This window comes from Diuraphis noxia, unplaced genomic scaffold (genome assembly GCF_037042655.1).
Source record: "Diuraphis noxia isolate RWA-SAM2 unplaced genomic scaffold, SU_Dnox_SAM2 contig0004, whole genome shotgun sequence".
Lineage (NCBI taxonomy): Eukaryota > Metazoa > Arthropoda > Insecta > Hemiptera > Aphididae > Diuraphis > Diuraphis noxia.
This window is the reverse complement of record NW_028301714.1, coordinates 38,585,039-38,608,488: the sequence shown is the minus strand read 5'-3', so window position 1 is coordinate 38,608,488 and position 23,450 is coordinate 38,585,039. Positions and strand designations below refer to the sequence as shown.

The following is a 23,450-nucleotide window of genomic DNA, read 5'->3' as shown; positions in this document are numbered from 1 at the left end:
TTGAACTCTTCATAGGCATTTGAAATTTTCGATCATTATTAGTTTTTTAAAAATTAATATTGATAACAATTTATTTGTTAGACAGAAAAGCTTAAAAATTTAATACAAGGCTCTTAACATATTGTTACAGTAGCAGTTGAAAAATAAAATAAATTCATAGTCACAATTCTTTTTTATAAGCATTTAAAGTTCAAATTTTGACTAAATATGTAAAAATTACGGCAATGTTCAAATTATCTTAGATAGAAATTCATAAAAGTTTTTCTTTTTAATTCTAAGATTTTAAAATTTAATACAAGGCTCCTAACATATTTTTACAATAGCATTTGCAAAATAAAAGGAATACAGTCACATTTTTTTTTTTAAGCATTCAAAGTTTGAGTTTTGACAACATATTATATAAAAATCACGAAAATTCACAAATTATTTTAAGCTAGAATTTCATAAAAAAATTTCTTTTTAAATCTAAGATTTGAAATTTAATACAAGATTCCCTACAAGTTTGTCAATCTTTATAACAAATAAAAAGTCCAACGGAAATTCAAATTAAATTTTTATGAGCATTTGAAATTTAAATTTTAACAACATTGGATTTTCACTGGATTTCACATTTTTTGGTGATTTTCTTATTTTGGTGCAACTCTAAAAGTCTAAAACAAATGACTATCTGGCAGATACTTGAAATTTTCACTGAATGTTTATATAGACATTTTCTATATTTGATAACATTTTCAAAATATTCAGATTTGTTTTGAGCTGTTTACTAACATTTTAATTTTTCAACTTTTTTAGTTTTTTTTTTCTATAAATATCGATAAAAATTTATTTGTTCGGTAGAAAAGCTTGAAAATTTAATACAAGGCTTCTAACACATTTTAACAATAGCAGTTGAAAAATAAAATAAATTCATAGTCACAATTTTTTTTTTACAAGGATTTAAAGTTTGAATTTTGACAACATACGTAGAAATCACGAAAATTCATAAATTATTTTATGCTAGAAATTCATAAAAATTTTCTTTTTAAATCTAAGATTTGAAAATTTTTAATTATCTATAATATATCCTAGACAGATAAACCGTCTTTGCTCAGAATCGTTTTTCGTATACAATGATATAATATCATTGGATTCAAATTTAGTTCCATCCATTACAGTAACCCACTTGTAGTAGTAACCTACTGTACAGCAGAGCGACATCCACGACTTACCCGCCTTTTTTATTTTTAATCTAGTTTATTTAAGTTTATAAAAATTGAACTTAGCTTAAACCAGTCAAAATATTAGTTGGGTAATAAAATTGAAATTTATTGACAAGTGACAGGTATTTGTATCCATCCAAATAGGTACTAACAAAATAATATGTAGTATTCCATGTGTATACACTTGGTTGTTGGCTGTAATTGTTGTACCTACACATACACAATGACTATTACAATTATTATTTTTGCGACTATTGTGATTATTATTATGATTATGTTTTATCATCTGTAATATTGTGATGATATCATCACTTATGACATTTGTTAATTATTATATTTATAGTTTGAATTATGTACTGTTTTATCACAAAATAAAATAACTATGTGATTGTATTATGATAGGTATTTGAGTTAATCAACAACATAATATAAATCACACTTTTATTTTTTTGGGGTTTTTTTCCGTGGTCATTTTTTCCGCTTACCAGCGCAGGGCATTGCCCGTTTTCGCTAAAACAGTAAAACACCGATTCTCTTATTTATGCATAGCTCTTTTCCACTAAAACAAAAATAGGTATAATTATTCTAGTTTACGCCAAAATGTATTTTTATAAAAATATGTTTCAGCCAATATTATTAGGTAACCATGTAAAAATGTTATATAACAAAACTATAAATTTTAATATAACTTATATGATAATATTCTTATCAATATAAATTATTATACAATAATGCAATAGTCGAATAACTAGAGTCTAGAATATAGGTAAGGTAGGCCCTTGGTAGGCAGTATTGTAGGCACAATTTATTTAGAATTTTTAAATATTACACAATTGCACATCACTAGTATATTTAAATATTTGGATTTTTCGATTTTTTTTTTTTAATTATTTATATAATTGTTTCATAAGTATTTTTACAATATTATAAGGTTAATTAATTAAGGTTTACAAATAAATTTACGGATACATTTTAGCTTGATTATGAGTCTTGATAGTGAATAGTTCTCTTCTTGAGCTTCAACTGCTTCTAGTAAAACATCTCGTGATAGCCGTAGCTAAGTCTGCAATTTTTGGTTCTTTTTCTAATGTTGAAGTTAAGCAGTGATAAGGGCACCTTTAATTGTTTATAATTTCGAATGAAATTTTTTAAAGTGTTCATCGATCCATATGTGGTTGGGTATGGGATATTCCATATGGCGTTATTGTGGAGTTGTGTGTTTCGCACGTATCACGGGGCTTAAAGAGCTATTCTGAGAATTTTTTTTTTGTATTGTTTGTAATTTTTTAATTTTTGTTTGGGATGCAGCCATATTGAGCATGCATAATACTTAAAATTATAATACAAATATAGGTCAGGTTTTAAAAATTACATAATTGGTTTCCAAACTTTTTTACCAGAAACGGAATCGTACCTTTTTGTTTTTGACGGAAATTAGTAATTCCTGAGACACACTAGTATTACATAAAAAAAATATTGATTTTTATCGATAATAATTTTAAAAAAAATTAATAAAAATCAATATTTTTTCATGCCTACTAAAGTCTATTAATAACCTAAAAATGGTAAAAATATTTTTTAAATAAAATTATGTATAGAAAATAATATTATAAACATCAAGTGAAAATTTAAAGCATTTACGGTTGTTGTTTTATTCACATCTGTTAACTAAACGCTATAACAGCCGACTGCTAGCATGGTCGCCCATTTGTTGGGGAGCAAGACTGAGCACTTGCCTCCCCTCACTGGAAAAATTATATGAATTAAATATTATAAATATTTGTAAATCTACAAGCAGAGGCTCAAATCTAAAGAAGCGGGGATGGAGGAAACTGCCCGCCTTCATCAACATTGAATATTTGCTATAAAAATATTTTATACTTTTTTATGGTTAAATGAAAATATAACAATAAATATAAATTTGATGGAAAAATGAGGTACCTAGTTATCAGTTTAATTTATTATTACTCCTTTTTTGAAAATACATTTTAGATTAGGAAATACCTAGTTATTATTTACAAAAAATGTTGATGGATACTGTAAATGTAAATTTTATTTTATATTTTTATCTGATACATTTGATTTTATTATAATTGATATTTATTATTTCAATTTATATGTTTTTAATTTTAGAGTAAGGTTGTTATTATAGTAGGAATATATTATATGATTACAGCATAATTTTATTTTTTATAAATTAATTTTTAAGTGGATTTTTTGTCCCCCCCCATAAAAAATTCGAATTAGTTTGCTCTCTGTCTACCTGTTGTATTTAGGTTATTACAAAATTAAGTAGCTACCATACTACTTAATTCTTACTATATTTGGTGATAGTTCAATCACTCTAAAATTAAACATAACAAAGCTAAATTAATGTACAATTTGATATTTTATGCGTTTGTAAAACCAAAACAATGCATGCGGGTATGGCGTTCTCTTATTATTATTTATAAAGTTAAACTTCTAAACTTAAAATAATATTTTATTTGATAATAATGTAGTAGTAATTAAGTAATATAATAATGTATTAACTACTATCTAGTAGTTACAAACATCAGATAATTGTTTTATCAATAATGTTGAAGGTCTTATGTTACATTAATAATTTAATTATAATACTTTTACTATTCATTTATTATGATGGTTGGTTGGTTTAATATTTATAATAATGTAATTATAATATTTTAAATAAATATAGTAACTATTCATTTATTATGATGGTTGGTTGGTTAAATATTTATAATAATGTAATTATAATATTTTAAATAAATATAGTATATGATTATAAATGGTAATAAAACAAAAATATGACACAAATTAATCTTAAAATTATTGAATGAAAAAAAAAAAATTGTTTGTTTATATTCAAAATCAAATATGTACAAATTGAGATATGAATAAAAGATAAAAGTATAAAAAATATGAAACTATAAAAAAAGAAGCTTAGACTTTAAAAATAATTTGTGACTAATTTAAATGATTTAATATTTTTCAATAATGCAGCAAAAAAAAAAATCATCAATAGGATATAGGTAAATGATATACTTTAAGTTTATAAAGGTATTTAGATAATCCAACTCTTTGTAGTATCTAAAATTTCATCAAAAGCAATTTCATTAAAAAAATTAGTTAAAATAGAATCTAAATCATTTTACAATAAATATACATAATAAATTAATAAGTAACAGCTTTAAATTATTATGTTATAGGTAATAAAATGTACTAACGGTGTTTTTAATTCGATTTTTGGATTGAAGAAACTTTCCATTGCTTATTATGTTTTTCAGACCTCATAGATTTAATTTGATAACCATGCAGTTTACATTTAGACAGTTGATTTGATGTATAACCATTAGAATCTCTAAAAATTATTTGTGTTTAAAAGCAATTAAAATAATAGGACAATAGGTACAGAATTATTACCTATTAATTTTTTTAAAAATAAAATTAGAAATAATTCTTTTTAATTTTCTAAATACAAACTTAGAACACCTTATATTTGTATTGTGCCCATCCAATGTTAGTCACCAGTTAATAATTTAATATTAAGTATGATTGTTGTTAATATTTTTTTTTGCTTTATTATAAGTATTAATTAAAAAAAAAAAAAAAAAAACTAGAAATTATGATTCATTAAGACACATTAAAAACTGAAAACTTAGTATACTCACGGAGCGAGCTTTTCTAATTTGATTATAATTTATAATATCTTATATAAATTGAAAATTTTGAAATTCATTCTTAAATTAATATAATATGTTCTAACTTCTAATATCTTACATAGTTATAGATGAAGCTGTTAAACTGTAATTAAAAAAATGTTCTATGCAATTTTGTGAACATTTTACACACTTAGAATACTCAAACCTTTTGTTGTAATAATAATAATGAGGTGAATCTAAAAAGAAAATTAAAGGGTAGGTATTAATATTAATGAAATATAAATAATGATAAATGTATTAGAAACTCAAAAGATTAATTTATTACCTTTTCCATGAATTTCAATTGACATACAACTATGGGATAATATTTTGTCAATTAATTCTAAACCTTTTTCACTAAAAATATCAATGAAATGTAATAAACTATTTATAGCATACTTAGATAATTTCCACACAGATTTTTTAATAAGGCCAGAAGAACAAATAACTCTAAAAAATATATATATATTTTGTGTATTATTATACATGTATAGTTTTTTCAGAACTTACCTACATTATTTCTTAGAAGAAAAATGTAACTTACTTGAGTACAAACTCCCAAGCTAAATCTACTATAGCAATGTAAGGTAGGGTAAATAATTTTACTAATAGTATTCCTTTAGATTTTAAGAGTCTGTTGAAAATGCTATTATGAGAGTCAATGTATCTATCTAAAGTATATGTGATGAAATATGGCATTCCTTGTACTTTGGCAAACTAAAAAGATAAAATAAAATAATATGATTACATTTATATTGAATTTGATAAAAATATTTACAGCATTATTCCATTTGCAATCAATACATGAAGGGTTGTAGCCAGTCATATCATAAATATTATTCTTGGATAACATAAAAGAATATCGCTGAATTAAACACATTTTACAGTTAATTAGTTTATTTTTTTGTAAAAACATAAGTGCATCATCAAAACCCTGATAACACAATTTAGCAAGCATCTAAAAATATTTTACAAGATTATTGAGAATAAAAACAAAGTACATATTTTGAATTTGCATTGTACCTCTGGTTCTGGTGGAAACATTATTCTAGCTACTCGGAAACAATTTGTTTTAGTCATTTCAAAACTATTATTTGATATCTTTAACTAAAACAAAAGTAAATATATTAATTTATTACTTTTATAAGTTCTATATTGAATAATTAATAAGTAGGTACTTATTTAAGTAGGTAAAATTTAAAATAAACAAATACATACACTATCCAGGGTGTCCCGCGAGGATTTACCCATTGCGATATCTCATGAAATAATGGAGATATCAAAATTATGGTTTTATAATAAGATTCACAGGGTTAAGAACTACAATTATTTCATTTTTAAATTTATTTTAATGATTTTATAAAAAATTTAAAAAATATAATTTTTTATTTAATTATTTCCAAAAAAATTAAAGATAGCCATTTTGTTTATTTTTCTGAAAATATTGACGTTTCAAAATGTTATTTTCATTAATTTCCTGATTTTTAATATTTTTTCTAGTTTTGAAGAAATAAAATATGATTATAAATTTATAACTATTAGGTACACGGAAAGTATTCGGCCGGCCGTATGGGAATGCGCGTGGCGCGGCGAGTCACATGTTTGATAACAATACGGTGTTAAACAATTCGCAATTTTTCTCGAAACTAAAAAAAATATTAAAAATTAATGAAATTAATGAAAATAAAATTTTGAAACGTCAATATTTTCAGAAAAATAAACTCAACAAAATGGTTATCTTTAATTCTTTTTTGAAATAATTAAATAAAAAAATATATTTCTTAACTTTTTTACCAAAACATTAAAATAAACTAAAATATGAAATAATTATAGTTCTTATCCCAGTGAGTTTTATTACAAAACCAAAATTTCGATATCACCATTATTTCGGGAGATATCGCAATGGATAAATCCTTACGAGATACCCTGTATATTATATTTAATAATAATTTACTACTTACTGTCTTACTAGATTATAAGATATAACATAGGCAATTATTAATTAATAATAAATTAATAATCAACTAGATACCTACCAGAATATTATAAAAAGTTATCATAATCCATAAATCATAACATATTAATTTTAGTTTTTAGTATGTTACATCGTTACATGTATTAACTAAGATAGTGAACAAGATAATATAATATACCTTAAATACCTAACTTAAGAGAGCGCAAGTAATAAATTATTATAATCTATCATGGACTTAAATATATATATATGTATTTAGATTGTGGTGACTAGTGAGTAGTGATTTAGCATATATATTATAAATTATACAAATATAATATTAAAGATTGTCCATATTATTATAATTTTTCATCGTTAATTTGTTATATATCACTAATATTATTGAGTTTATAAGTTACACACTCTTAAAATCAGGAGATTAGATATTTATAAGCCAACAGCGCAGTGGCTATGCATGGAAACTAACGACATTGTTGAATTTAAGTTTGCACCGAACAACTTTGTAGACGTGGAGTGGTAGTTCTTGATCTATGAAATCAAATGATCGAATCGTCAAAAATCTTTCAAATTTTGAAATATCAAAAAATAATTGTTATATAGCGTAATACTGCCTACTGGTACTTAAAGTACTAAATATAATATGTAAAATTTAATTTGAATAGATTGGAAAATAATTAATCATTTGTTCACATTTATTAGCTGTATATTTTGTTATAAAGTAATATTAAATACACATCTAAAAGAGTATATAATTTTTTTTTAAATTAATTAACCCTTTTTTTGCATACATTTTTTGAAAAAATAGGTACATTTATTATTTAATTTAGTTTATGATTATGATATATAATTTCATATTTTGACCATGTTTTTATCCGGCGCATAGCAGAGCAACTACTCTCACACAGTCACACCTGCAGCTGCAGGTACGTGATGGAACTAATTAGTAATGTTAAAGCTATTTTATTTAAATAAAATAAGTTTGGGTAAATATTATTTTCTAGTAAAATTTAAAAATTATAAGCTGTTAATTCTTTTGAAGTGCCATATGCCCAAATGTTTGGAAAATACAGTTTTTAGCGATTATAATTTCAGCTTTAATTGCTAAATTGCTTTCAATGAATCAAGATCAACAGAAATAATTAACGAATTCTTAATAAATATTAATTATTAAATTAAGTATTAACCAATATATAAAGTACCTACGTGGTTTAGTACGTCTCAAGTTTTAAGTTTTAATAACACAGAAATAAAACTTCTTTTCTGCTCGTAATAAAATCACGTCAACCTGATCTATCAGTTAATCGTTGTTTACCGTTTATTGCGTTTACCGTCATAGTAATGACTTCAAACTTCGTAACAGCTTGTTATTTATATTGGGTTTCTACGTTAATATTTAAAAGATGGTTTTTTTTTCGATTAGTGGTAATAATAGATGCTAAGAAGCCTAAGATAGTCACACGTCGCGTATACAATATAACCTGTTGGCTGTTACTGTTGTTATAAAATACTTACCTAGCTTAATCATTCTAAGTTAATTACAATACAAAATTTATACATGAACTGATGAACCTTTAGAGGATATCAGCGTAATATTTGTTTTCTCTCTCTGACTCGTGAGTAACATGGATAAAATGCTTTCACCTAAAATCGTTTTTTATTATTTTTATGTAACCTTAGAGTAAAATCACCTATTACAAAAATTATAGAGGATAATATTTTCAAGGAAACATATCGGTTTTATATTTTATTTTAATTTGGCTTAGTATAAGACTTTCAAAATAAAATAAAATAAAAAATTTATGTAAATTGAAATTATGTTTAAATTATTTTGAGACAATATTTAAACAAATCAATACATCATTCCCTCAAAAATATTATTCTCTTTCTATTTTGTAATAGATGATTTTAATTTTTAATATATATTTTATCATTCAAAAAATAAAAATAAATGCTTGGAGAGAAAACAAACGGTGCGCTGACATCCTCTTAAACGCTCACATGACATATCTATCGGATATCATGCTTAGGAATTACAAAATTCATTTTATTATTTACACCAATTTAATCTGACATTTTTTGAAAAACTTAAAAAATAATTTAAGGGTATACATTTTTTTGGAGGAGTGCACTAATAGCTTCCCACTTATACCTCCTCAATTTACGCCTATGCTACCCGCGACTCAAAAACTAAAATTACACCACTACCTATTGATAAGTAATTTATTGAATTTAGAAGATAGTTAAATATAAAGAAAAAATGTGTACTTACTAAATACTTTTTAATAGAGTTGTCATGAGGACAAATATCACTAAGACCACTAAATGGTGAAATAGTTATAGTATTCTTATCAACTATAGGTAAATTGTCAGTAAATCCACCATCAATATACCTGTATTTACCAATCAAAGGTGGCACGAATCCAGAAAATACTGGAATAAAAGCACTAGCTAATAATACCTGAAAAACAAAGTGCATCAATATTAAGATAGTTTAAATTACAGTTTGAAATATCTAATTATTCAAATTTAAGAGTAAAACATTAATATTACTAGGTCACTAGGATAAATCATAGGTTCGATTGGTTTAGGTTAGACTTGGGCATTAGAATAACAGTAAATAATAAATATACCAAGTGGGTCGTGTGTTGGTAAATAAAGGTACTAGTATTGATTGTATATACTATTAGTCTATTAGATATTAGAATGGACTAACCTATTCTATAATCAATGGCGCTAGGTATAGCCGTATAGGTACCAACTGACAAGTACAGACGACCGGCAGTCAGCGTGGTGTTTAAAATTACAATTTTTTTTGATGATTTATTTCTTGTTAATGACGATTTTGCTTAGACGAGTGACTTGGAAATATATAATGGCATGGGCAAATTGACAGGGATTCTAAATTTCTACCACTTAAAACATTAGTTTACTATTAGGTACAATAGGCGCAATTTCATTTTTTAACTTAGGGGCTTTACATATTAAAACGAAACAAACACGTGAGAGTTCTGCCCTTCATACCTCTGTTTACATACCATTTTAAATACCAATGTCATATTTTATTATAATACATCTATTACTAAAGGAAAAATTATTTTTACTAAAACAAATTAGGTATTTACATGCAATATATTATAATATATTATGTTAATATGTTAATATGTTAATATGTTAATATGTTATAATTGTAAATGTTGGTTTGACATTGCAAATTGATTCAAAATTTGTTCGTAAGAGAATCCATTCAATATAATATCTCGTTCAATACAATAGTTTGTAGAACTATTATTAGACATAAACAATGTTTTATGGGTGATCCGATATGGATAACAATATAACATACGAAAATGAACCGATGTTTAAACTTTAGAAAATAATTTCTTCAAACGATGATAATAATCGTATAAACAGTAAACTTTTATAGTTTTATGTACACGTAGATTAGATAATTCATAAAAAATGTAATACTTAAATTAAAATACAAATTTTTGGAGGGGCTAGTTTTAATAAGCTTCCCCTCAAATTGCGCCTATGCAGTAGATACCCAACAAAATGGCTATCTTTAATTTTTTTGGAAATAATTAAATAAAAAATTATATGTATTTTTTAACTTTTTTACCCAAACATTAAAATGAAATAATTGTAGTTCTTATCCCTGTAAATCTTATTATAAAACCAGAATTTTGATATCACCATTATTTCGTTAGATATCGCAATGGGTAAATCCTCGCGGGACACCCTGTATATACAGGGTGTAACAGATAGAACTGACTTTTAGAATAACTTTTGTTCTAATTAATATTTTTTAAATATTTTTTTTGTTTATTATTAAGGGACCCTTGCGCTACACGTATAATACAAAAAAAAATTCATTTTTTAACAGTAAAAATACAAAAATTTAAATTTGATTACATTTTTGTTGGAAAAATTCAAAATAGAAAATTTGTAAATTTAATTAAAAGAAATATTTTGATGGTAAAAAAATTTATCTAAATCAATTAGTTTATTTTTAGAATTTTTTAAAATATCAATATTTTTTTGCATAAATTACTTTGGAGCGTTATAACTTCTTTCAAATATTATTTTCAATATTATTTCTGAAATGAGTATATTTCTTAAATTAGTTATTAATTATATAATTTTCACAATTTTTATTGTACGTTTAATTAGCATAATTTTTTTTTTTTAGTCAGTTCTATCTGATACACTCTGTATATACATATATATTTATTTTTTTACTGGAAAAAAATTAGGTGGACGTGCTTACCATAAATATATTTTATTGATTTGATTGTTACAGAATTATGATGTAGAATAGGTAGATAATATTGTATTAAAAAATTTGATTTATCATATTATTAAAAAAGATAATATCAATATTTATTGTTGTCTAAGGGTGAAATTATGTTTAAAATTTTTAAAAAATCTAAAATGTTACAATGTTCAGTCACCAAAGACGTATATGGATTCATTTTTAAACAAACGTCTGTGCATGTCTAAACTTTGAAGTTTGAACTCTGGAGTCACCTGGTTTATCGGTCAATTCGACTTTTTTTAAAATTTCATTAATTTGGATTAATATTGATTGTAATGATTCTATTAAAATTGTGGATATGTTTAATAAATAAGATATTTTTCGGTGAATTTTAAATTAAAAATATCAATCTCTTTTATAATAAAACCTGAATAAGTCGCCCAATTTTAAGATTAATAACTAGTATTTAACTGCAGGCTTATTAGCCTCGTTTGATGTATTAAAATTCTCAGAAAAATATTCAACTATAGAATATGAAATTTAAAATGTACCAACACTGTTATTCAAAAAAAAAAATACAGTATTTAGAAACGATTACAACAAAAAACCTTAAATGATATATGGTCTTTTATAATTTTATTCAAATGGAGTAAACAGAATATTTTTAAAAACGTTAGTACTATAAATACTGATGAATGATGGTCGAAAACAAGAGCTTGTTTAATTTTGAAAGAATTTTCTTGAACAGCAGGTAAATTTAAATTTCTTACCTGTATCACTTCTTCCTTGCTAGAAAATTGAGATATCATGACATTTTTGCCATCTGGAACTCTTGTTAGTGACACAAATAATTTACCGCTTACTCGCTTATGCGCATCATCAGGTAAATCCTACAAAGAATACAATCTAAATGTATCTTATTTAAAAATATATATATATATTTTAAATAATTTATTTAACCTTATTTAGACGATTGTATAAATGTTCTGTGATATTCATAGACGGACTAAATGGACCTAATGCTTTTGATCTCGATTCTCTTACAATATCTAACATTTGACTTGTCATCAATCCTAAAAATAATAACATTTGGTTAAGTACACAAATTACTGCTGATAATATTATACTGAGCAAAGGTATCTAGGAGAATGTGACATTATGTGTGCTGTAGGTACTGCTGTATATAATGCACGCGGCTCTCGAGGGAGTCTAATGTGGGCAATGTGGCTCTTGGTACCAAGCTCAGAGTAAATAAATTAATTCATATAATATAAAAAATTAAAAAGCACTCCTCAAAACTAAAATCCCATTTATTAATGTGTACCAGGTACCTACCTGAACAATAATGCTCTGTATAGTGTTAAAAATGAATGTTATTTTATTTGTTATAAAATTAAAAATGTGTTTTCATTTTATAAACATACCTACTTATATCTTAATAATATCTTCACAAATTTATGGCTCTCAAAATTGAGGTTAGTGCCGTTAGTGGCCACCCCTGTACTCTATAACCTATTATAACTTTTAAGGCGTATGGCACGTATTATACTATAAATAGAGTCTATGGCAGCTGCAGAAAGGTATCTAGTAATATATTTGAGTACCTACAAATTCATAAGTATTATGAATTTATGACTCATAACTAGGGCTCGGATGTTGTTGCATTTGCAATTTTTTTCTAGTGTTTGAATTCGTTGCTAAGTAAGTTATAAATTTGTTTCAAACGAGTACCAATTAATATATAAAAATTCTAAATGTAACTTTTTGCAATTTTTGACCTTTTTTCAATTGTATTGCAATTTTGTTGATTGTCGTCATTTTCAATACAATTTTATATATCTTTTTATGTTTTCACTTTTTTTTGTTAGATTATACAGTGCAATAATTTTTAAGGTAAGGTAATGTTTTTTTTTTTTTTAAAACAAATCAAAAATAGTTTAAATAAAAAGTTTTAATTTTAAATTTTGATAAAATTATTTGTAGATTTCTGAAAAAAAAGAAGACCGCACAATTTACCAGATTTTTAATGGCAACTGACGAGAATTTGAATTTGAATTTGAATCTCTTTTATTATCTACTCGTTTAAAACCTATCTAATAAAACTTTATAATATTACTTAATAAAATGACTTAATCTCTTTCATAAAATAATTTTTTGGTATTAAATTTTTAGTTATTGCAATTTTTAAGTGCAATTTTGGGTTTTTTTTTTCAGAGCAATAATGCAATCAATTTAAAACATTTTTAGTGCAACAACATCTGAGCCCTACTCATAACCTTGCATTTTGCAGATATAGATGATGTGATAGGTAGTTGGAAAAAAATCCCCGGTACTATTATATTATTTTATAAATTTTATTAAATGAAAAATAAAATAAATATTGTATATTATGTTAAAAATTGTTATTTTATAATAAATTAAATATTAATAAATATATAAATGTATTACATTATACGCATATAAAATGTATGCCAAAATACTCAAAATAAACGCGATCAAAATGTAATTCAAATTTCCAATTGACCAATTAGTTGTTATTTGTTTCAGTTCCGGTTTAAGATATTAGATAGTAGATACATGCAGTATACCACGCATCATATAATCGTCGTAGAAGTGTTTTTCCAATGTAGGTACTTTATAGGTATTCAGGTAGGTATACACAATTAGAGATAATGAACTTTTTCGATTGCAATATATATATGTTATAGCGATCATATTATTATGGTATAGGTACCTATATGGCTATACTGCAAAGAAACTGCGCTCAGTCATCATTTGTTGGCGCTGAATTATATATAATTAAAATAACTATAGTTATTACTACATAGTGTATCCTTAAAAATGGAATTACTAAAAACACAACGAGGGTATAATGTATAAAATTGCATATAAAGGCCATATGTATACATTACAAAAAATATGTTTGAATTTTATTCGTTGGCGTTGTTCAAAATTTAGTTCGCTTAAGTGTCCATAGTCCGAGTATTTTAAAAACGTACTTAAATAATATCGATAAACCAACGTTTTTAACTTTAACTAATGACCACGAGCATGAGGGAAATGACAATTTAAATTGTTAACATACCTAAATACAATATTTATTTTATTTTTAATATATAATTTATTATATTATATTAAATTATTTATATTATCCCCGGTATAATGCTACTGGGGATTTTTTATCCTTCTGCGGAAATTATTTTTCCGTAATTCATGTGATAGGGCACTAATTATTATTAAAACTCGTTTCGAAAGTGACCACTAAAAATAATGATGATTGAGGATCACGATTTAATAAATACAATATAAATTTATAATTTTTAGATTCTGAGAGGTGGATTTAGTGTTGCATGTTTATATTTTTTGTATCTGTATACATATTTTATAGAACATAAATAACTATTCTTCTACTTTGAATTTCAAGGTTATAAGCTAGATCTAGCGGTAGCAAACCGGATCTAGTTGGTACTTTTAGAGGATCAAAAGAAAAATATTCTCAAAACTTCTTAAAATAATTAGGAAAAACAATATATAAATAGGTATTTCAAAATCAAAATTCTTTATTTGTTTTGATTCGTTTAAAAACGTATAACTAGAGAATTGAAATTTGAACACGATTTCCGTAATAGCATTTACTAGATATGATATAACCTTGGAAATATTTTGGATCTTACCTTATGAGTTTATATGACATAGATAATCGAAATTTTCAGAAATTTTCAATTATTTTTAATTTATATAATATGATATATATTTTTTCGTGATTAAAAAAACTTTAAAATTAAATGACAGTGCTCCACATAAGTTGTTTTTATCAAAATCGATGAATATAAATATACACAATGAAAATTTTGTTTATACGATAAGTTCCAAATTCAATTTTTTTTCGAAATGCATTAAAGTTATGTAAATGTACAAGTATAATGTATAATAGGCTTAAACATTTATATAAGGATTTTTATAATTTGTTCTCACATAAAACTAAACACATTCGGGCTTCGGAATACGAAAATAAATAATAGGGATGCATAATTTTTTTTTTTGACGGTTAAAGTTCAAAATTTGACAGTTTTAATATATTAATATTAATAGAAAAATAAACTAAATAATAAACAAAAAATATTATTTTATTTAAAATCAACAAAAATAATAAATACTATAGGAAATGTTTGAAGTGTTAAAAAGAGACAACATGGAGCACAATTAGGAACAGTTGGCGAGGAGATGATAATGAACATATTATAAAATTGTACTATTAATATTTCTTATGTAACTATAAAATGCGTTACAAATTTACAATGCGCAGATTCATATTTCATAGTAAAGAAAAACACTTAGGGCATTATTTGTTGTTTACGTCTTGTTGTCTTGTAAGTGTGCTCAGTAATCAGTAGAACACGTTTTGCTGGCTTATATTAACAAATATTAACAAATATTGTATAGGCTTATACAATATTTGTTATGTTATTAGTGATTATTACACGTCATGCTACATGCAAGACGGCGACAATGTCCGTGAGCGTCATATACCTTTAATAGGTACCCCATAAATTATAATGCACGGCAACTCGCAACTGAGGAATGGTTAATCCATAGTCGTATAATACACTTCACACTTGTATTGGTTAGGGTTAGGGTGGAATATGAATTTACAAAAATGTTCATAAACTTACCCAGAGGTATATCACAAAGTAGACAGCATGCAGAAATGGCACCTGCGGAGGAGCCACAAATTTTGTTTTCCAGAAGGTACGGTGCATAAGTTTTTAAACATGATGCTACCCCTATATGATATATGCCTAAAAATCCACATCCAGAAAACGATATATTCATATTTCAGTAGATAGCGGACAAGCCTATAATGATTTCGAGAAAAACACAAGTTACAATAATAATTAAAAGAATGTACATGTAAATATATTTCATAATGATTTATACAAACCAATTTTAAATTGTTATATTTATTTACACAATTTCAAAACAATAATAAATCGACCTAGAATTAAAATAATTTAATAATTATGTTCATTTACGAACTACGAATAACTCTCAGCTACAATAAGTTATTACTGAAAAACAATTAATGAAAGAGATTTTCCAGTTCTTTTTGAAGATCTCATAGATCATAATATCATAAGGTAACAATAATAGCATACATAATTATGCCCCTTCCTAATAGTAATTAATAATCGCTTTATTTTTCTTTTGATAAAATATTAATTATGAACAGTACATTGTCGCAATAATAATGATAATCGTTTAGATTGATTTCATTTAGTACCTAAATTTATGGCATATTTGGCCCGTTTTTCAATAAATAAACATCAAATATATACTCTTATATCTACTAAGATTGGTGCATTAACACCACCTTTCTATAAATTGCCATTTTTTAGAAATATTAACTAAATTTATGTATTTAATATTTATAATACATGGATACCTGTAGGCTGCAGTGTATTGTATTTGTTCAAAGTTGGTAAAAAAACAGTTATAGACATTACAGTGAACGTTTACAATCACATGTATGCAGGCGCGGATTCAGTAGTGGTGCGGAGCCCCCCCCTCGTAAGCCATGTTTTGTTTAGGAAAAATGCCCAGTAAAAAGAATCAAAACTAATTTTAACACGTTGAGTGCCGTGGTCGACGAGTAGTCGACAATAATTGTCAACTTGTATAGGCATCTTTATAGCAATATGGCCTTATAATTTACTCGGTTATCAGAGAAATTCTTCTGGTTATACCTATACATGGTTTCAGTGAAATGTCTTCTTTTCAACGGTGTATTCCGAATTTATTTTCGTTCATTTTTAGCAAAGTAATGGTTATTTTTTCCTAGAAAATTGTCGATGACGGCGACCACGACAATTATTATATACCCACATAAATATATTATATTTATATATTATTCTTATAATAATATAATATACAGTTGTAATCTTGTAAAGTTATAGCATAGTTTTATTTCAAATACTAAATAATAATAATAATAAGAATTAGGTATGTTGACGTAAGTAATACGTTCAGAGTTATTCTTGGAATTAGCGATAACGATGGTCGATGGACTGATGGACAACGCCACAGCACTAAGGTTATTTTTGTTAGTTTTGAACACATACATATTTTATGTTGTATAATATGAAACATTCGCCCCCACCCCATAAGCTCAGAATGGATCCACCCCTGCATGTATGAGGATTGAGGAGGGGAGGGCACTTTGCCCTTATAAGTTATAGTATCAGAATTCAGAGTAGTAGCTAAAATGGCTAGTGTGAGTGGTGCCATGTGGAGTATAATTAATATAAATATATAATACCTACCTAATATATATATAATTATAATAATATTATTACGTAGGTATTACATTATTATTTGTAATAGTTTGGACGATGGAGCCATTGTCATGTTTATATTACAACATCAATCACCATAGTAGGTACCTAATATTATTGTACACATTAATACCTATTAACCATTTTTTTTTTTTGTAGGTAATAAATAATAACTATTAAGTGAATCTAGTTGATATTTTAGGGAAGTTGAATTGAAAATTTCCAGTAGCTACAAAAATAAGCCGGACAATTAGAAACAAAAATGATTATAGAAATACTGACATTTTTACACAAAAAACAAAACTGAAGTTTTTGACAAAATCTGTTTAGTTTTTTAGTCTAACTAAAACAACTAATAACCGTAGATACTTGAAATGTCCACCATATGTTTATAGTCCATACAGCGTGGTATATACACTGTTAAATCTTCAACAATATTTATTCTTTTTGAGTTATTTATAAGCATAAAAATGTTTATATTTTTATTAGGTTTTATTTTAATTATTGTAAATAACAATTTTTTTGCACGGTCACGGGTCAATAAATTTGACAATTTAATACAAAATGTCTCATTTTCTACCTTTAAAAAAAAAGTTGAATAACGTAAAATTAATTTTCGTGAGTGTTTGAAGTTTAATTATTTTTGCCATTGAATATATTTTTATAATATACATAATGATATTTTCATATTAAGCAATTAGCTGTTTTCCCGGTTTGGTGACGACTATTGTCTATTATTGACAAACACGTCTATTGTTTTTCTATTCAATCACTACAAATATTGTAATCGAAAATCGATAATTTAGTAAATAATATATTAATATTAAGAATTTAAATTTTATATTAATTTTATTTATATTTTGTACGCTAAGTAGGTAACTCTTAGGATGTTAAATCTATTATAGTTAATGAATAACGGTGGAGTGGTATGATTTTTCCCATAAGATGTATGTCCTGGTAATCAAAGCAAAATATGGTAACCCTATCTTGGCTCAAAAATGTGTAAATACGTAATATAATATTTCAGTAAGTCTTAACAGTTAACAACCATCGAAATGTTTCAATCAAGACATCATGGTTTTTATTTATCAGTGTATCACTAAGCATTAACTATAAGATACCTATTTAAAATAGAAATATAATATATAGACTACTATTATAGATATCTAGTATCTACTATAAGCAAATCAGCAATAATAACCGACCTTCTATAATAGTTCTATAATCTATAGCACCATTAGGAGTACAATATTATACGGCTATTATCAACATTAAAATATGTACCTTTCAAGTTTCAACTGATATACCTCAATACCTGTGCACTTCGTTGCCCATACCAACTCCATATTATCAAACATTTTTGTTTAATTTTGCCGTAGCTACTAGTTATTGATGTTAAATACTTATTGTGACAAATATACCCGCCATAATACCTATCATAATCTCCATTAAAGATTTCTAACATTTAAACACAGTCATATAAAATACAGGAGTATAATAATTACATTCAATCATAATACTTTCTCGCATTTTTAGCTTTGTAAAGGTAATACAATTTTTAAAATAGGTACCTAATTTGTTATTGCTAATTTATTTTTCATCTATACTAAATGATATAAACAATAGCAACACTATAACAAACAAACATATATTTATATTAATTACTCTTATTAAATTTATTATTTCTACAAAATACTCTCAAATTCGCAATGAAAAAATTAAAGGCCACTTATCAAGATAAAATATGGCCTAAAGATCCATGAGATAGGGTAGCTTTCCGATGATAAAAAAATTTAATTTTGTTAGTAGTTCTAGAGATTGAACCAAACGGAAAAATTTGAGATTCTTTGATAACTATTATTGACCGTGATTTGAATAAAAATTTATAATGAAATTAACAGGCGCAAGACTTATTTTGTGAGATCTGACAGAATTGACTAAATATATACTTGAATCGATAATAACATGAAAAGTACTTAAAATATTTTCAGGTAATATAACATATATTATTTATAAATACCTAATAATTGATATTTCCCCAGAACACGTGCATCAAACACTTATCAGCCAACTGTTATTATTATTTAATATTTCATTATATAAACACACAATATATATATGTATATAAAAATATACAATTTACAAGTAAAAATTTATTTTTGCCGATTTCAACCCCTCAACATCAAAATTTTGAAAAATCCTTCCTTAGCACATGGTGAAATCATAAAATTAGACAAGTCGATAACTTTAATAGTTTTGGCTCTACTATATAAATAATATTGTAGTATACTAGTATAGTAAGTTTACTTTTAGATTCTGAACGGAGTGATAAATGTATTGATTTTACAATGATGTGTGTTTTTTTTTTATATGTGTACAGCATAACTAGTCGAAATAATGCTTCAATTTCAAACTTTGGGGGGTGTTTTCCGATGGAAAAGTGAATATCCTTGGTGCATTATAAAGGTCAAAAGTAAATATTTTCCAACAGTTTTCAAAAAAAATAGAGAAAAACAAAAAAAAAGTGACAAGAAAACGGGAATTTTTACGCAAAACCAGTTTTCGACCAGATCGATTTTTTTATTTGGTAATTAATAAACTAATCACTGTAAACACTTGAAATTTTCACCAAATGTTTAGGTTAGTGTAATCTATATACAGTTTATTGTTTTTTTGAATTATTTTTAGACCACTGAAATTTTTTTTGAGAATTTTTTTTTAAATGTCGGTAAAACAATTTTGGATGACCAAAAAAACTTGAAAATTTAATACAAGGTTCCTGGTTCCTCATGAGTTGTTCATATTGTAGCTAAAAAAAATTAAAAATTGTTAGGTCCACCCCACCCCCTAATGTACAGCAGAGCGACATCCACTTGGCACTTACCCGCTTTTTGTTTGAATGGATTTCATTAAAATGAGAGTCACAGACCCATAGGCGCAACTAGAGGTCAAACACTGGGGGTACTAAAATTATGTAGATGAAACAGACCATGGGGGGCTATGCCCCCACACCCCAAGTACCATATTTCAATTTTATAATAACTATAATCAATCTTAAATGCATTATAAAAACATAAGCACACTAATATTTACCTCATAAATACATTAGGTATATTACCTATATTATTATTTAGGTGATTCAAATAATAACCTAGTATAAACAGATAAATAATATTATTATTTTTTAATAACTGATGTCAAAATAATTATACAATTTACATTTTTAGCAATCACTTACATGAGGCACAATCATCTTAAAGGTTAGGTAATAATAATATGTTAGTATGTTTACATAATATATAATATACTATGTTATACTAATACTATTTTTCTTTTATTAGTGGAATTGGAATATATTTCCAATATTTCTGAAGAAGTAATTTTATTGACAACATCTCATTCAATATTTAAACAACTTTACGTAAAACAAAAAAAACTTTTTTATATGATTTTTCCATTTTTGGTGTTTTTGATCTGGGGGTGCTAATAATTAAAGGCTGGGGGTGCTTCAGCACCCCCCTAGTCGCGCCTATGCACAGACCATTCACGAATACGAAAATTTGGTTCTGTTTGACTTTATAATATTATATCAAATATTACTTGATAAAATCAAAACTAACAAATTTTACTCGATGGGCAGATTTTCATGGAAGGCTATTTCCAAAAATGAGATTCTGTAGGTACTTGGATACATTGAAACTCATATTCGTTTTTGAAATTTGTTAGTATAAAAAATAAGGTTTGGCGCACTTGCTGCTGGATTTTATAAAATACCAACGGGTTATAATCTAAAATTATTATTAATAATTTACAATTTTAATTCGTACAGTGTCGTTATATTATTGTTGGTAAGTTTTTAATCTCTAACGGTGTGCATTATGCGCGTATAATATGAAGTAGAAATCTGATAATCGTTTCGTATATTATGGTGCTATAATATGAACATTGTGGACCGAAAAAACAGAAATCCATTACAGAGTTTGAATATTTTATATTTAATACGGATTATATATTATTAACGTTTTGTTGTAATAGATAGAACTCTTTTGTTTAGCATTGTTATCTGTGAGAAAATAACGCAATTACTTACTAAAATATATTATAATTTAAAGTCTGAAAATGTAAATAATAATGTAATATTATGTCAACTCATTCATATAGCCCATTACAATATTAATTACTACATTTAAACTGAATTTTGTTTATAAAATTAATTTTCAGTAAGAGTATGATTTTGAAAATATAAATTTAAAAAAAAGCGGGTAAGTCGTGGATGTCGCTCTGCTGTACTGTAGGTTACTGTAATGGATGGGATTAAATTTGAATGCAATGATAGGTATCATTGTATACGAAAAACGATTCTGAACGGAGATGATTTGTCAGTCTAGGATATATTATATTTAAATATTGTCATATATTCTATTTTGAAACAAATATTTTATTTTTCAATTAGGAGGCATTTTGCATAAGGCATGGTTAATCAATTTTTCCAAAAACATTGCATGTAGTTATCATAATTCATAATACCTTATATTATCATAGATATACGAATACCTGGTTTGAGGATAAATCGTTATCATTACGCGATTTCATAAAAATTTAAAACTCAAACGCTCAAAACGTTTTTCCTATAATGACGCTTCAAATTTTCTCTATAGCTATTTGAAGCAAAACTTATGGAAAACTTGGTGTTAAATTTTATAACCTTAGATATAAATACAAACAATATTATGAATTTTGAACTACAAAATAATTTGCAAATATTCATGGTTTTGACGAATTTTTGTCAATATTTGAAATTCAAATGCTAATAAAAATTTAATTTGAATTTCCGGTGGACATTTATTTTGTGATAAAGATTAACAAATTTGTAAAGAATCTTGTATTAAATTTTCAAAGCTTAGATTTAAAAAGAAAATTTTTAATGAATTTCTAGCTTATAATAATTTACGAATTATCGTAATTTTTACTTATTTAGACAAAATTTGAACTTTAAATGCTTATAAAAAAAAAATGTAACTATACATTTCTTGATTTTTCAACTGCTATTGTAAAAATAATTTGGGAGCCTTGTATTAAATTTTCAAATCTTAGGTATAAAAGGAAAATTTTTTATGAATTTCTAGAATAAAATAATTTACGAATTTTCGTGATTTTTATGTATGTTGTCAAAATTAAAATTTGAATGCATGTAAAAAAAAATGTGGCTATATATTTCTTTTATTTTTCAACTGTTATTGCAAAACTATATTATGAGCCTTGTATTAAATTCTCAAATCTTAGAATTAAAAAGAAAAACTTTTATGAATTTCGATCTAAGATAATTTGAACATTGCCGTAATTTTTATGTATTTAGTCAAAATTTGAACTGTAAATGCTTATAAAAAAAATTTGTGACTATATATTTCTTTTATTTTTCAAATGCTATTGTAAAAATATTTTAGGAGCCTTGTATAAAATTTTCAAATCTTAGGTATAAAAGGAAAAGTTTTTATGAATTTCTAGGATAAAATAATTTACGGAATTTTTGTGATTTTTACGTGTTGTCAAAATTAAAATTTGAATACATGTAAAAAAAAATTGTGGCTATACATTTATTTTATTTTTAAACTGCTGTTGTAAAAATATATTATGAGCCTTGTATTAAATTCTCAAATCTTAGAATTAAAAAGGAAAACTTTTATGAATTTCGATCTAAGATAATTTGAAAATTGCCGTAATTTTTACGTATAAGTCAATATTTGAACTTCAAATCCTAATAAAAAAAAATCGAGCCTATGTATTTTTATAATTTTTTAATCACTATAAGAATAACTTATGAGAAACTTTGCATTAAATTTTCAAGTATAGGGCCATAAAAATTTTATCGACACTTCAAAAAAATTCAAAATATTTTGAAAATTAAATCATGTAAAGAAAATGCCAATCTAAATAACTGGTAAAATTTTTCAAGTAGGTATCTATGACTTACACTTTTTGAATAATAAC

At 25.3% G+C, this 23,450-nt stretch overlaps 1 protein-coding gene across 1 annotated transcript; it reads right to left on the bottom strand.

Moving 5' to 3' along the window:
• Positions 1–2,862: 2,862 nt before the first annotated feature.
• LOC107163238 (patatin-like phospholipase domain-containing protein 4) lies at positions 2,863–15,974 on the bottom strand. Its single transcript, XM_089226705.1, has 11 exons — positions 15,804–15,974; positions 12,091–12,203; positions 11,901–12,020; positions 9,145–9,333; positions 5,924–6,007; positions 5,679–5,858; positions 5,445–5,617; positions 5,187–5,350; positions 4,980–5,097; positions 4,427–4,560; positions 2,863–2,944 (listed from the first exon to the last, which is right to left on the bottom strand). Exons 1-10 carry the CDS (start codon positions 15,961–15,963, stop codon positions 4,434–4,436), a joined length of 1,428 nt encoding a protein of 475 aa, XP_089082831.1. The 5' UTR covers positions 15,964–15,974; the 3' UTR covers positions 2,863–2,944; positions 4,427–4,433.
• Positions 15,975–23,450: the final 7,476 nt, after the last annotated feature.